Genomic DNA, 16,732 nt, shown 5'->3' with positions numbered 1-16,732 from the left:
AGAGAAGTCCAGGCTCAATGATAGAGAAGACAGTTTTGATGCTTGTGGAAATAATCTCCTTTGAAATCTCTTTTGGATCCTAAGACCCTGGAAGACTGGGGGCCTTTGCCTGGGGGCATCCTGATTTAAAGGCTAATTTTAAGCAGACCCTTGTGAAGAGCTTTGCCAGCCTCGCCTGTCTTTGCCTCACCATTCAATGTATCATCTATGGTTGCAGTGGAGCATCCAGCCTTGTGACACTGGTGACGTCCTCAGGAATCCCATGTGCCTTTTTTTTTTTTTTTTTTTTTTGAGGGAAGGGGGCGAGAATCACATGGCCCTGCATTTGGGATGCTAACATTTCCTGGGTCTTGCCCATCTAACATCTCCTTCTCTCCCCACCCTGGTTTTAGGTAACATAGAATACAGCTGCCCGGCCACGAATGAATGTGAAATCACGAAGCGTCGACGTAAATCCTGCCAAGCCTGCCGCTTCATGAAGTGTTTAAAAGTGGGCATGCTGAAGGAAGGTAAGGCCCCTTGACAGGAGCCCTGTGTTTGCAGGTGGGAATGGCGGGCCGGGGGGCGTGGCATGCACGAGGAATTGCAGCAAGGGTAGAGAAACCAGGAAGAGATGGGTCACAGTAAGTACCCTGCGTCTGATGGCAGAATGCTCCTTCTTTACCTGACCTTTCTGGTACTTCCCTGCCAACTGCTGACATCGACAGGAAGGGACAAGGTAGGGCATGGCTGATATGCGGCTCAACCTACCAGGTACGTTAGGGAAGCTCTGGTTCTTCTCATCCTTTCAATTTCCAAAAGGCGGAAGGTGAAGAACAACCAGGAGGCCCCCACCACTGTCTTTCTGCTTCCTTCTCATGACTCGGCTCATGAGAGAGAGTTTCCTCCATCTTTATTGAGGGAGAGTTGACAAAGTATATATGTAACGTGCGTTAAGTCGATGTTTTGATATACATATATTTTGTAAAATAATTTCTCCCATGTAGCTGATGAACATATCCATTACTTCATATAGTTTCTGTTTTCTTTTTCCTAATTAATCTTAGATTTACAACATTCTTTATTCTCTTCTAATCTTATCTTTGGGAGTTATGCTCTAGTATAAAGAGCTTGTAATAAAGGCATCGAAGTTGTTGCTCTCAGTCAGGGTAAGAGCAACGAGCATACCGGGATAACCAGGGATGCGTGTTCTGTGCGAAACAGACTGAGCTCGCAGAGCCAGGAACTGGCACCAAGTCGTCAGACTTCAGAATTCCCCCACCTTCCACCTGTGTGAAAGTGCTTGAAATACGTGTATATCTCAGCATGTGGTGAAACTAATGTTTTGGCTTAGAGAAAAATTGTTCTTTTCCTGGGAAGCCCTAGGTGTAACTGTTTTGTTTTTCTAAAGGTATCTTCCTACATGTGTGTGCTATTATAAATGTACACTTTACATACTGCCTGTAGGTTTTACTATTTCTCTCTCTTCAGAAAGTTTGCCAGAATGTAAAATGAATATGATCATTTCATGAAGGAACAACTTGAAAATGTGGTCATTGAAGTTTGAAAGAAAATTAGGTAAATTGAATATTTTCAGGTATAGCTTTTCTTAAGTCATAGAATTTTCCTTGTTCCCGGGGTTGGCTCTGTGAATTTGGGCATTTTGTTGTTACTCGAGGTTACTGGCTTTTTTTAACTCCCAAATCCAGAGGAAGCCACATTTGTTCCCCAGGAGCGAACCAGAGCTTCAGTTAGTATGGTTACCAATCTCATACCTTTTCCTGGTTTGGTCTCATCCCGAGATTTTTACTGTGAGCTTTGTAACAGGATGGTGGGTGGGTCAGATGATATTTGGGTGTGTGGAATTCAGGTTCTGTTTCTGTACCTCTTGTCCACTAAGAACTAACTCCTTCTTTGACGGGAACAAAAAAGACCATCAAATTCTTCTTCCGGTCTTCAACTGTAAAAAAAAGCTGTAAAAAAAACAAACAAAACAAGTGCATAACTTTATCATTAAAGCCTGCAGAAAAAATGACCAAAATATATTGCCATGTTAAGAAAAAATATACAAATTACCTATTAGTGTGGTTCAACTTATATAGAAGTGTATTTTATATACAAATACTCATATTAAATTATAAATTCTATCAAAATGTACATTTGAATATGAATTATTTACATAAAGAGAAAGGAGAAGAATGGTAGAAGGTGACAGGCATACGAGGGTAGACAGATAAAGACAAGTAATGATAGTGTTACACTAATGAATAAAAACGAGGGTGGGAAATGCCTATTTTTTCATTTTCACTGTACAGCCTTTGGTCCTGTTAGTTTTCACAGCTGGTACGTTTTACATTTGCAATCTATTCTCTAAATATTCATTACGTGTTTCCCACACACCAGGCACTGTGCTAGGCCCCAGCGACACCACAGTGGAACAGACAGACACAGTCACTCGTGCTAGAGAAAGCTTATATAAAATGCAGAAAGGACAGTTCTGCAAAGGGAAACATACGGCCGAACCCCAACAGCAACCACCCTGCCCACGGGACAAAGCGTTTTCCTTTTAGATGGGACGGTCCCGATAGCTTACTTTTTTGAGTTGAAAACTATTATCTTAGTCATTGCCTTAAAACCAACAGCAGAGTAAGAAACAAAACATATTTCGACATACGATGATTGGCGGTTAATTTTTCCGTTTTTATTGTGCCACCTGGCTGAGCGATAGTGACTCAAAATAAGATGATGCTCTTTCAAAAAGGTTTAATTAAGAGTTGGGAGTTGAGAAATCATTATTTTCAAAAAGCAAATCAGAATTTTAAAACATGCTACAAAAGTAATACATGAATTAACAACTTTTGAATCGACAGATTCTAAATTTCGATTTTATTTTCAAAAACTGGAGTACATTGGGACAGGCTTCCATTTCCAGGTAGATAGAAAATATTTTTGATTAGTTCAATTTTGCTACTGTAATTCAGTCAACTGTGTGCCCTTCCAGGCTTCAGGAGGAAGCAGAAAAACTATTCTCCCCTAAATAAACTTCCCCATTGCGGCTTTTTAGCAGGAGCAGCCCTGAAGGGTGTTGAGAGTGACCGTGGATTGTGTTTAATTAAACATTGTTGGTGAAAGTTAATGGGCCTGGTGCTTATCGCAAACTCACACCTCTTCAGATGCTGTTATCAAGCCTTTGGAGGGGCTGTTTTCAAGGAAATTCCTGCTGTGGCTGATACACTCATATCATAATTTATTTTCCTTCGCCCCTTATGCCCACTTTGATGGGCAAATACCAGTTCTCTGCCTTCCCCCAAAGAGAAAGGATGGAGTAGTTATTAGTACATATGGAATGTTCTGTTTCTTTTGAACCTAAAAAAAATGCAGCATTCCACCCTGCATATAAATGCACAATTATGTGTGGCCATCTCCTTGGCTCAAGACCTGCCTTCTCAGCCTGGAGAGAATGATACTGTCTTAAATGTATCTTTATGGATGGAGAGGGATTTCAGGCCCTTGCAGTATGTCAGAGATCATGATGTAGTAAATCTATTCAAATGTAAACCTGTTCAATTCAATTACCAGTCCATAATGCAATTTGCCGCTATAACCCCCATGTTGACCGCGGCAGTCCGTACAGGCCCATGGCGCGGCAGGTCTGGAAATTGACAGACAAAATCTATTTAAACAAAAAACAACATTAGTTCTGGAATCTGAGATGAAATCAGATTTCAACAGCTTTGATGGGAACCTCTGTTCCTTTAACCGGTATTTTTATTCAACTAGCCCGGTGCATCTTCCATCCAGGGTTGCCTGAGGGAAATGAAGTTTTTATTGAGAAGGCAGTTTATAGAAGAACGAGACTCTCATGCTTTTAAAAATGATGATCCTTAGTTTTATCCCTCACTGTTTCTACTAATGATATGAGGTGCAAAAGGGGAGTGGCGGTAGGGTGGGCGAACAATCCCAGTTATATTACATTGCACATAATTACGTTCTTATCAGATACGCCTTCTCGTGAGCCTGCACCAGGGCGGTGTCTGAATGGGTGACTTTTGACTTTCGCGTTAGAGTTTTCCAATCAAAAACTTGTACCAGTTGAAGCAATGAAACAGTCGTGTGGAGAATCCACAAAAGATCAGAATATAACACAACTTGAAAAAGTACACGTAAGCCCTGGCTGAGTAGGGCAGTTGGTTGGAGTATCATCCTGATACACCAAGGTTGTGGGTTCGATCCCCCATCAGGGCATGCACAAGAAACAAACCATGAATGCATAAATAAGTGGAACAAATTGATATTTTTCTCTCCCCCTTCGCTCTCCCTTCCTCTGTCTCTTTAAAAATCAATTTTTTTTTAAAAAAAGAAGTACACTTAAAAAATGATTGTTCAAATCTGAGTGGTCATACCATTCTGCATCCTGAAAAATCCCCCACTTTTTTTTTTTTTCTCTTTTTGTTCTGGGCTGTACTTTGCTGGTGAGCCTCACAAATGATGGGCCAGCATTATGTTTTCAGCACCGTCCCATACCGTATGTCAGAGAGAGCCCATCTGTTACAAAATATCTGGTCCCAACATCCGCCTTTCATTTTTTGCAGGTATTGTTTATTTGAAGGGCAGAAACAAGAGCTAATCAAGGTGCTCCTATAAATCTGGTCGAGATTTATTTTTATTTTGATCTCTCCCCTTGGTTCTTTAAAGGCAATTGCAGGGGTTACTGGTTTGGTTTTCTCTCTGCCAGTGGCAAACAGAGACGTTTTATGAAAGCAGTAATTATTGCATTTAGGTATAGAAGCCACTGATGAGAGGATGAAGGGCTTTTTGTTGTTTATGGCATGGACGGCTTTCTGCTTGGCAACTCAAATGTATATATATTTTTTTACTCTCACAAATGGGAGCAAGACACCCACATTTATGCACAGTATGATATTCCTGAATGCCAGAGTCTGGAGGACTAATTGAGGTAGTTCATGCCCAAAAAGTGTGCTTTTCGATGTTGCCTTTAAAAAAAAAGGGTCCTTAACCTTTCTCCTCTTTAATGCCGTCATCAGTAAAATGATGGTAGCAATAGCAGTGTTTGCAATTGGAGGGCCGTAAATATCTAATAAGATACCACAGGTTAAGTGCATTGCACCTGGTATGGCTTGAGGTAAGGACCAGATAGACATTATTAACTATTGTTGCTGGGGACCCTCAGGGTCAGGTTTTAGGGTCAGGTAGACCTAGACTCTGGCTGTACCACCTCCTGGTTTTGAGGCAAGTTATAAAATCTGTAGGACTCACTGGCCTTAGCCTATTTATTTGTAAGTATGGGGCTGATGATAGAACTGACCTTGAGAGGTTTGGGTGAAAACCCACGTAGACACAGGATCTGGCCCTGGGAGCTAGAATCCAGAGGTCATTCATCATCTTGACCTGGTGGACAAACACAAATCCATGCAAAATCCGTTATCCTTTGACGATATCAGTGGCCTTAGCACCCTTTCCAAACTGTTTATAGAAGCACGTCAATAAGTAAAATTTGCTCAGAAACTTCACGAGGAAATTACTCTCTAATATCTGACTTCAGGTGAAGCAAAGAGAGACAGTAGTATAACAAGGAGAAAGAGGGACTTCACCTGAAGCAGATGCTTTTACCACCAACATTAGAGGTGAAGGATGCCTTTGATTAGTGGTTTAGATTCACAGAGGAGAGCCCACACCTTTGTCTACCAAGAAAATGGACAAATCACATAAGGATTCTATTAGTCCCATTGGTACGTTAAGTTTCACTGATGAAATTTTGATATCAGAACATAGTTGGAAAAAAAAAACAGAGGCTGGAAATAAGATTTAGTACAGCTCAATGAATATTAACTGAGCTTCTGCCACGCATCTGGCCACCTATTGTGCTTGAGCTTTTAATTCTGACTTTTTTACTACCTAGCTCTGGGCTTTGGGGCAAGCCCATTCAACTCTATCTCCACTTCCAAATATGCAAGAGGAGAGCAGTTGGAGTACATTCTTTCTCATCCCTTCTATTCTAGTGTAAGTTTTATTAAAAAAATGATATAATATCTACAGAAATATTATACCCAAATATGACACAAGTATAAAGATGAGGATGATAATATCTGGGAGGTTGGAGATACAATAGGAACAATAATTTGATAGACGTGACTAGTGAATTATGCTTTTTTTGTAAATTTTATCTTAACAATACTTTTTGGATACTTTTCATCTTTGTAGGAAAGCAGGAAGTATATTTGTTATTTTTGTCAAAGTTAATAGAAGTGAGAGTTGGAGGAATAGTAGGGCAATTTATAGGTATTTAAATACTTGGGAGTTGAGCTCTTGATTATGCATTTTTGCCTGTGTTTGAAAAACGTTTTCGCCTTTTTTCCTCACAATCGCTACCATCTCTTGTCAATATATTGACGTTCTGTCCATAGAGTTTTATTTCTCTGGGCATCAGAAATCCCATCACAGATTGTTGGATTGGTACCAGTCAGGTTTATTTGAAGTTTTGCTGTTACATTTTTTAAATAAAAATATTGACAAAAATGAGAGGGGAAGAGAGTGTAAAGACTTTTAAATGCCTTCTAAATAGTTCCCGGGGTTGCGGGGGAGGGAATGAGTCCTTAAAGCAAATAAAACACGGAACATCGTTGTACTTGATAACTGCAGTTGCTTTTCACATTTGACTTGACACTTTTAAAGTAAGCTTTTGTTACAGAGGTGCTCAGTTTCCCATCAGTTTTTAAAAGCCTAACAAATACAAGCATGCAGATCCTGGGTAGGCAATTTAAACCGTACAGTGGAAATGTGAGTCCTTCTGTTCAGGATGACGTCACAGCAAAGGTTGGGAACCAGCATCTGGCATTATTCACCCTCAGTGCGGAAAGGGCGTGAGATATTAAGGTTTCCTTCCCTTAAGACCCCACCCAGTGAGGCGGGGAGTGGGACCCTGGGTGTCAGAGTCTTACTCATCAGTTGAGGAGCCCAAGGTTCAGAGAGTTTGGTGGCCCACCCGCTGGCCCACTGCAGACAAAGCGGGAACGGGGTTCAATGTCAGTATGCCATGTTGCCAGGCCCATTCTGTGTCTCTCACAAGCTGTGTCACACAGCCTTAGCCAAACAGGGGGTCTTTCCTGCCCCACCCTTGGGTCAGTGGCCCACAGTCTCAGCACCACAGGCCTGTAGTGAGCTGGAATATCCATTCAAGGGTGAAGCACATGAGAAGGAGTCCCAGCACTCCCAAGGAGGCCACAGAGCTTATGGGTTTAACAAGGCCCATAGGGACATGTGACATGTATAAGGAGGGGACTTTCCTCAGTATTCTAATCTCAGGAAACCAAGTGTCTCGTGTGGCATTTGACGAGGCCACTGAGGATAAGAAAGGCCCTCCAGGCTAATGGGGCAGGCAGAGCCGTGAGCTCCTGGTGAGCTGGAGGAGGCCTTGTGCAGCAGGGGCTGTGGAGGTCCGGGGTGGGGGGGCAAGCTTTACGACCACGCGTAGGGCAGTACGTTTCCGTCATTCATTTTGGTTATGCTGAGTTAGTGTCTGTCTCTGCAGACATCCCTGGGAAAGAAATTAATGTAAAAAGAAAAAAGTCCGAGCATCTCACATGATCTTTTATTTCCATTCCTTGGTGGAACTCCAGTATCTGAGAAAGGTCATGTTGTTGATGCCCTCCCTGTCTAACTCCTTTGGCTTGACAAACTGTCTTAAATCCATCATGAGTCGCCCCTCTCTCCAGAAAGGAAGGCCCTCATGTTTTGCTCTGTCTCACGGATTGGTAGGGCTCACCTGATGTTTGGGGGGAAGAAATGATGGGAGTATAGGGGTGCCGGGCACTCCTCCTCTTCCACGTTAGAGGGTTCTGTGTCCAGAGGCCCTGTTTATCAGTCTGTGGGGGTCTACCTGCTGTTTCTACTTTTTTAGTTGAGAGAAGACATTGCCTGTGTGTGTATATACATATATACATATATAGAAGGTCCTCATTATAGGAATGTTCAACTTAGGGTTTTTTTTTACTTTACAGTGGTGCAAAAATGATACACACTCAGTAGAAATCATACTTTGAATTTTGACCTTTTGCTGGGCTAGTGATATGCAGTATGATGCTTTCTCGTGATGCTGGGTGGTAACAATGAGCTCAACTCCTGGTCAACCATGCGATCGTGAGGGTCAAACACGATACCCTACCATGTACTCATTGTGTTGGATGATTCTGCCCAGTGTGGGCTGGTGGAAATGCTCTGAGCACTGTGAAGGCATGCTCGACTGGGCTATGATGCCCAGCAGTTAGATGCATTAAATACATTTCGACTAGCGATGTTTTTTAACTTACTGTGGGTTTATTGGGACACAACCACATCATAAGCCAAGGAGCATTTTTACATGAGACAGCACAGGTTTGTTCATGTAGCTGTTATGAAATCTCTCCCATCCATTGTCTTGAGTCCCCTGGACATAAAGAAAAGTTATCCTAGAACTGTTTTTGTTGCCTCCCCAGCTTGTGTCTTTATCCATATGTGGTGTACAGTGAGGACTCAGGTCCTCTGGGCTTACACTGTCAGCAGGAGTAGCGAAGAGCAACTTCCTTGTCTGATTACTCTCTGTTCCATAGCTTCCATTTTAATAAAAAGTTCATTTAAAGGGTGTAGCATTTTCCAGGTAGGTTCTCTTTAAAAAAAAAAAAATATATATATATATATAAAGCTACTCAGGTCATTTAGTAACAAGCAGCTGTGTTTTTGCTTACTTAAAGAGCCTGCTTGGTAAATTTATCCTAACAAAATATCTTTTGTGAAAACCTCTGAAGAAGACATTGCCAAGGTGAATTTTTTTTTCCCCCTGAAGTCTAATATCATTATGTTGCCAAGTCGAAAACAGAAATTATCGGTAGGGAAATTTGGGTTCTTACTGCCTTCAAAAAGCAGAACAAAGAAAAGGAGAAAGCTTTAATGGTATTCAAGGAAAATATTTCTGTGTTAGATGACAGTTAATAGAACTGCGTTGACCTCCCCAGTATTTCTTGCGCTCTCTGTTGTAATATTATCCTAAGAAGCTCCCTCATTAATGCAGAGTATTAAACAAAACTCCCAAGCTATAGTACAAGCAATAGCAAAGAGCACCTTCTCTCTGAGCTCTGTCTTAACACTAAGCCACTGGGGAATATATTTAAGGTGCCACAAAAAATATTACTTCATGTACAGATACCAGCTGGAGATCTTTTTGTTGATATGAAATATCTTGAAATGAATAGCAAAAATTTTGCAGGTAAAAGTAATAACACATTTTTGAGAGCTTAATATGCATTAGGCTATGTACTGTATGCTTTAGTTGGATTTACTTTTTTTTTTTTTTTTTTTTGCTAATCCTTGCGATGACCCCCAAGGATGGGCATTTCCCATTTTACAGAGGAAGCAGGAACTTAGAGACATCCCTACTTGCCAAAGTTCTCGCAAGGATTTGTGTGATGGAGTCTGGATTTTATAGCAGGCCAGTGCTCTGTATTTAATGTAGTTTTTTAATTTTTTTTTATTTTTATTTTTTTTATGAACCATAGAAATACCCCAGTATATGGTTAGCTTAGGATCTTTCCAAGGCTATGGATGCTATGAGATACTGAGCTTTCAAAAGATTACTTAAGGAAATCATGTTTTCTTTTTTTAATTGTTTTGTTTGTTTGTTTTCAATGAGGTCTCACTTCACTGGTTTGAGTTTTTGATTGACTATCCAGAAATAGAATGGACCGTGAGCTTCCCACAACCCTGAGAAATGTAAGATCAAGTTCAAGTGTCATGCGGCGGTTGGACTAGGTCATCTTTTATGGTGTCATCCCCCTCGGAGATTCCTGTGCTCCCAACATAAACTTTGGAAGAACTTGCTGATGATAAACTGTGTGGATAAACATCAGCAACACTCAAGCTCTTTAGCTCCTGGGCACCTCATTTCAGGGTTTGTGAAACAGTAGCTGACATCGTATCTAAGTCCAAATGGGAGTGTAGAGGAACATTTGGCCTTGTGGCCAAGTTTTGTTCTCTGGTTCCAGTTTTCAGAAAGTGAACTTCAGAACCAAATTTCCCATAAGTTTTGTCTCTATAGAGAGGAGGGCATCTGGTTCACTGCCTCAGGTATTTTGAGGGCAGGGAACCAGTGGGCGTTGCAATCTTACCCGTTTAATGAGTGGGGAAATCAAAGCGCTAACGTTTGAGAGATGTACCCATGATTCTGGAGATAATCCGTGGGGGTCCGAGGCCGTCCCATGCTTCCTGTGCACGTCCGGTTCTCTGAAACCAGAGACCATTTCACATGTGCGTGTTTTTCAAAAGCAAGAGTTCCCTTAGAAATGAAGCAGATGGATTGTCTCATGTAAACTTACCAGAGAATTACTTGAGCTGAATAAATCTGCCCTTGCTTCCTGTTGTTGGAGAGAGGACAGAAAGATTGAAGTTTTAAGAAACACTTCTTTTCGCTCCCTTCCTCCTACTTCAATTGGAGTACTATTAAAAGTTAATCATTTATTTGATCGTCCCCATTTGTCATTTCCATTTGTGACCCTGACATAGGAAGCCAGCAGGTATTTAATATGCTACACATTTTTATTCCTTTCGGATTGTAAAAAAATCCCCAATGGATTTCGCCCCCGGGGGGGAAACCTGCTTCAACATTTGCTCAAGCGCTGAGACTCCTGTGACACCTCAGTTTGTGATATGGAGGTGGGGGTGCTTCCCCAGACACAGAGGACCCTTGGTGTTGATTTTTTCCCTCCCACTGGTCTCCAGCCAACAGATTCTTGCTCCTTTTCACCAATGCACACCTATGTCAATGTGGCGTCCATCTAAATGACACTGTGCTTAAATGTAATGTAAAGGAGTCTGGTAGATGCGAACAAAGCTCATTTAATGAAGTGCTTCCTGATTTCATTTCATTTGGGCACCATTCCTAACTCGTGAATCACCAGGTTATGTCAGGTATCTTACAGGATTTTGTTCATTCCTAAGTCACCCTCAAAAGAAAGCAAGCACCAGTCAGTTCTTAAGAGGCTGTTCTGTAGTTTTGTGTCTCTCTCTTGCTTAGTAGGTTGTAGAGCCACCAACCAGGTTCCCTAAGGCAAGCTGTCTGCAAAGGAACAAGCCAGCTGGCTTGGCCAAGGTTGATCAATGATGAGAGGCAGGCTGGGTTCCAGGTTCACAAAAACCACTCAGTGGAGAGTAGGTCAGCGGCTTCCCCAAAGCCAATTAGCTGGCAGAAGTCTCTGGTGCCTGGTGCTAGCCAAATTCCCTGGGCCTGATGGTACTGGTGGGGAGTCCATCCTTGGGCTTCCTGGCAAACCAGACTTAAGTGAATGACAGATTGTGCTGTTTGAGAGCCAGTGTGGCTCTGTGGCTGCTAGAACAAATATCAGGGACCTGCCACTCCCACTCAGCCGTGCTCCCCGGGTAGCGTGCACAGCCAGGTACAAGAGGAAGGGGTGCTCAGGTGGGATGGCTTTCAGCTGATTGTCTACATGATAAAGTAGTTTTTACTGATATCAGCTTAAATGTTTTTTTGAATCAACAGTGCCATGGGAAGAGCATAGCATGGAAATATTTGGGAAAGCAGGAAGCATTAGAGACCTTTGAGAGGAGTGTTAGAATTCCTACTATTTCAAAGCCCCGGTTGTAACCACCTCTTATTTCATTGATGACTGTGGTAATCAAAGGGGACCCACCGGGGAAACCCGAAGGGAGGGTGTCTTAGCAGTGGCCCTTTGCTGAACCTGTCTGTCCAAAGAGTCCATGTACTTAGAGTCAGAATTCCTATTTTACTCAACTATTCCATTTTTGACCATGAAGTCTTTTCTACATGGGCAGGAACCATAGGCTGTGTAATCATAATTTTAAGAGGCCTGGACTATTTTACTAGAGTTTTTAGGTATATCAGGGACATGGGGAAGTGATTGAGAAGAATACGTGTGAATTAGATCATGTGCCTTTCCCAGTTTATCGCAGCGTATGTTTGTACCTACGTCTGTCCTGATCGCTCAGTTCGGTCAGCATGCTGCACTTCCTGTCGGGAAGTCAAGTCCATTTGGCCTGTGCAGCTTCTCAGATTTCAGCTCCCCTGTCGTCCTTGTGGCCACCCAAGCCCTGATTTAGTGGCTTGTCCCTGGACTGTCCAATGAATTTCTCCCAGCTGCACTTCCCCCCCATACATAACTTTCTGGGGCACACAACTTCTTCCTCCCATTCCCCTTCCCCCCTTTAAAAAAAAACACCTTTTTTTGTTCTAAAATTTCTTCTAAAAGCAAAGTTTCTTCACACCATACCGAGTGGCCATTTGGCGTCTCCCAAGCTTCTGACCTCCTTAATTAACCCCCTCCCTGCCCCTCCTCCCAGGCCTTCACCTCTCGGATCTCGGAGACATTTATCTCCAGGACTGTTAAGTCTCTTCAGTATCAACATTATCATAATCATCAGTATATTTGAAGCCAATTAAATGGCAATTACTCTGACCTTAGCCAGTCTTAGGTTATTATCAATTCATGCACAATTTGGAAATATTTGAAGGAAAGTGGGTTCTTGCCATATGCCTAATCTGTGTAAATACTTTTGTCTGTTCTTCAAGAAATACACCAGTTCTTTATCACATCTTGAGTTGGGGTCAAGTTATTCCTCCTGGAGCTGCTTTGTAGCTACTTATGGATCCAAATGGTACATATTATTCAAGCTCATCTCTAAATGTTGTTTCATCCACCCTGTGTCCATCCACTCAGTGAGTATTTTTTGAGGCATGACTCCATACCGCTCATTTTATTAAGTGCCAGAGATTCCAGGCGGACATGGCAGACAGGCTTCTGTCCTCGTGGAGTTTATCGTAAGTCTCCTTACTTACAGTCATATAGATTTCCCCCCGTTTTGAATTTCACCGGCATTTATGTTGTTTCATAGATTTGGGCATTTTGACTTCACGTTTCCTACCCCGGAATGGAGATGGTAATGACTAAGAGCTTGGTCTCTCAGAGCAGATGGCATCTGTGACTATTGATTGAATCCTTGATACGTCTACCACAACTGAAGAATCGAATTTTTAATTTTAGTTAAGTAGTCCCACGTGGCTGGTGACTCTTGGATGGTGCCGAAAAGGAGTCTGGGTTCAATCCAAACTTTACTACTTGCTGTGTTTTCTTGAGCTGGTTACTTTGTGCTTTTTACTTCTTATCTGTCAAATGGGGGTTGTAGTTATAATTCCAGGGGTGGGTTGTTTTGAGATTTAAATATGGTAATAGATGTAATGCCCTTGGCATAGTGCCCAGTAAACTGCCAGAACTCAGAAAATATTGTGTTAGTATTAACTTTGGGTATTCTGCTAGTCACTTAGTATGTCTCATGGAGGAAAGCATAAACAACTGCAGAACAGGGATTCTGTCTGTTTATGTTTTAGTCCTCCGTGACCCTTAGCGTACCGATCGCAGACATAGTAGGTGCTCAATAAAATGTAACAGGATCTCTTTTTTAGCTTTTAGCTCCATTATGAAAATTTCAGTGCAGGAATAGTTTTGTCATAAATAATGGTTTTAAAAACAATTCAGAGGCTCTCATGATATATAAATTATTTCTACGTGTCCCTTTGCGTGTGTGACTGTGACACAATTGTGTTTCAGCAGTCGTTTTGTATTAAATTTGTATTGAATACCCTGACTATATCGCACGTGGTATATCCTGAGTGCCCCCCGCAAAGAAAGAGAAAAATGAGAAGTGACATTGTTTGTTATCTACCTTCTCCATAGACATTTGATGAGTTAATGAATAGAAATGAGAAAAGCAAGACCTATTTTAAATAATTTATATCTATAATTTGCCTGAGATCAGACAACTAGTAAACAGTAAAGCCAGGGTGAATCCGGATTTCGCAGACTCCGAAGCCGGTGTATTCTCTGTGAAGCCTTCTGGTTTTCCTCTTCGTGAGTTCATCCTACCAGAGTATCGAGAGGCGAACTGATATTCCTGTCACACGGAAGCCCCTGGTGTCTGTTACTTACTTTTGAGAGCCCAGAGACCTTCATTTCCGGGAATGCCTTTGGTAGCAGAGCTGTTAGAATTCCAGAATCATCCCTTATCATAGATACTGTAAAACAAAAGGGCTGGGCAAGAATAGGAATGGGCTTTGAGTTCTGTCGATATCGCTCTCTGCAGGACCCCTGTGGTATTCCACCACATCTCTGTGCAGAACATTTCTATCTTTCCTTAGACATGGTTTGAATTGTGTGGGAGCCACTCGTATTTTCCGAACAGCACCCCTCCTGGGCCAACAGTCAGAGATGGCTGTGCCTTGGCAGACACCGTAGCATCGGTCCCGGGGGGGCAGTTGGGGTCACCGTCTGATGATTCCGTTTTCAATTTGTACCGTCACTTTCACGCTCGGTGGTCAACAGGTGCAAACGTGTGTGATCCGCGAGCAAAAGTACTTTCTTCACGATTCTGTCTGTGCCTGGAGCTGTCCCCAGAAGTCATTAATTAGAATCTGGAGAGGACAGTGGAGACAAAGAAAGCTTCACTAATGGTGACAAAGTAAAAGGAACAGGACTTCAATTCAAACGCCGTGTGCTTAAGAAATGGTATAAAGTGTGTTGTCATTTTGCTGTGTGTAGTTTTTAATCTTTTGCTATTTCTTAGCTAAGTCCCAGTAGGCATAAAATAGATGGTGGGGAGATTAAGAAGAATATAGGAGGTAGAGAAGCCAAAGAACTTACATGTACAACCCATGGACATGAACTATGGAGCGGGGGGACTGTTGGAGGGTGAGGGGGTGCAAGGCAGAAGGGGGAGAAAGGGGAGAAAAGAATTAGGACAACCATAATAGCATAATCATTAAAATATACTGAACGACACCAAAAAGAAATGTTAGAGAACCTCCCGGCTCACTCACGAATCTCTCACTATTTGGTTACTTGCTCCAGCAGTGAAAATCTCTCCCAAGCTTCGTTCAGGGAGCAAGAACAACCACCCCCCTCCACCCGCCTGGACAAGCAATTCTACTGCTCTTTGAATGTCACTGGGGAACTGGCCTCTTTGGAAGTTCCCAAGCCGAGAGAGCTGGGACTTCTTGCCTTCCTCACCTTCTGTCCTTCACTTGCAGTCGCAGACCCTAACGAGAAGCCTCAGTTAGTGCATTGATTTAAACAGAGGCCCGGAAGGAGACCGTTCTAGTGGAGGGGGAGTCCGCTGAGCTCCTCCACAGTCCTGGGAGACCAGGGTCATTTGCACATCGGAAAACAGCTAATGAGCCGGGAGGCAGAGGTCAGTTGCCAGATCTTTTCTTCTGCCTCCTTTCCATCATAGTGAGAGAGATCACTGGTAAAAAGTCTTCTAACGGGCAGTGTTACGGCACCTGTTCTGTATTCTTTCGTTAAAAATGAATTACTTTCATTTTGCTTCCTGGCTGGATATTTTAAAGGAATTCAGGCCAGTGGGAAGTGGAGGGGGGGAATTATGAATCCTTACTTTCCTCGTGCATTGCAGCATTCCCGTAGGTAGTGTGATAGCTTCCAAAGGCACGGGCTAATACATGCCGTTGCTAAATAAAGAAAATATATTTGGAATTGTGTTATAAGCACACTTTTCTGCACCGCACATTATTAAGGTCATGGAATTTGCTATTAGACCGTGCTGAGTTGCTGTTAATTTGGCAATTCCTAGCAGGTTTCTTAATGTCCCTAGCCTTTTTTTTTTTAAATCTATAAAATAGTGATGAAGATAATAATGCATTTCTACAGAGTTTGCTGTGAGGATTAAAGAAGATGATGTATTTAAAATACTTAGCACAATGTCTGACAAAGTCCTCGGTAAATGTGGGCTGTTGCTGTTAGCATCATTGTCGCTATTTTGATGTCCAGGTGTTAGGGCACCACCTGGCTAAACCAAGGCAGCTCAGTTGTGCTTGGTCTCAAATGTCATCTTTCTGGATTTTTTTTTCCCCTCCAAAATGACCGAGTGCCTTGTTCACAGCGGGCCTGGGGTGTCCTCACACTGCTGTTCTCACTGTGCCTCACTGGGGCCAGAGGTCCCCGAATGTGCGCTGTGTGACTCCAGCCTAAGACCCTTTTGTGTGCTCTTGAGAGCTGAAGGTGACAGGCAGGGTCAGCAGAACCTGCCAGAATTACAGAGACCCCTCCGTGGGCTCTGGGAGGGCAGCAGGAAAGTCTGTCACAGACCAGAAACAAATGACCTTGACTCCCCAGAATCCTGTTTCTATCCCATCATTATTAACTTTTTCCCAAGTTTAATTTGTGACATCAACAGGTTTTCTTTTTTCTTTTTTTTTTTTTTCTCTCTTTTGGTAGGTGCTAATATTCATGCAGTTCTGGCTTTTTAGGGTAATTAATCTGTGAGTCAGGAGTGAAGAAAGGGCCTCCTCCTCTACCCAGAACTTGTAACAAGTACGTGATCCCTTAAAAACTGTTCTGATTTAGTTTTCTTTGTGTTTTTATATCTCTGAACAACTTGGGCTTGAAGTTGTGTTTCACTTGGAATCTGTGCGTTCTTTCCTCGTCTTCTCAAGCGCTGCCTCAGAGCCCTTCCTCCGGCCAGGGAGTAGAGAGCCCAGACTCCTCCTCCATGGGCTGGGCCTCCCAGGGTCGCCCCTGGACTGACTCTAGGACATTAAAGCAGTGTCCGCCTCACAGAGGTGTGCATGGCACCTGTCCGCTTGAATGCTGGTTGTGTGCCTTCCCTGCAGCTGTGATGGCAGCAGCGTCCGTCCCATGGCGCTGGGGTTGGAAGATTGGTC

At 42.7% G+C, this 16,732-nt stretch overlaps 1 protein-coding gene across 25 annotated transcripts in view; it reads left to right on the top strand.

Moving 5' to 3' along the window:
* The window catches only part of ESRRG (estrogen related receptor gamma), a 506,557-nt gene that overhangs the window by 379,479 nt on the left and 110,346 nt on the right, over positions 1-16,732 (top strand). For all 25 annotated transcript variants that reach the window (XM_053912604.2, XM_053912602.2, XM_053912606.2 and 22 more), the window contains one exon: positions 393-509. In XM_053912604.2, coding sequence (XP_053768579.1) covers positions 393-509 — 117 coding nt within the window. The remainder of the gene's footprint in view (positions 1-392; positions 510-16,732) is intronic.

Source organism: Desmodus rotundus, chromosome 10 (assembly GCF_022682495.2).
Source record: "Desmodus rotundus isolate HL8 chromosome 10, HLdesRot8A.1, whole genome shotgun sequence".
NCBI classification, from domain to species: Eukaryota; Metazoa; Chordata; class Mammalia; order Chiroptera; family Phyllostomidae; genus Desmodus; species Desmodus rotundus.
Note: the sequence above shows the minus strand (reverse complement) of the source record. Positions and strands in the feature narration are given on the sequence as shown.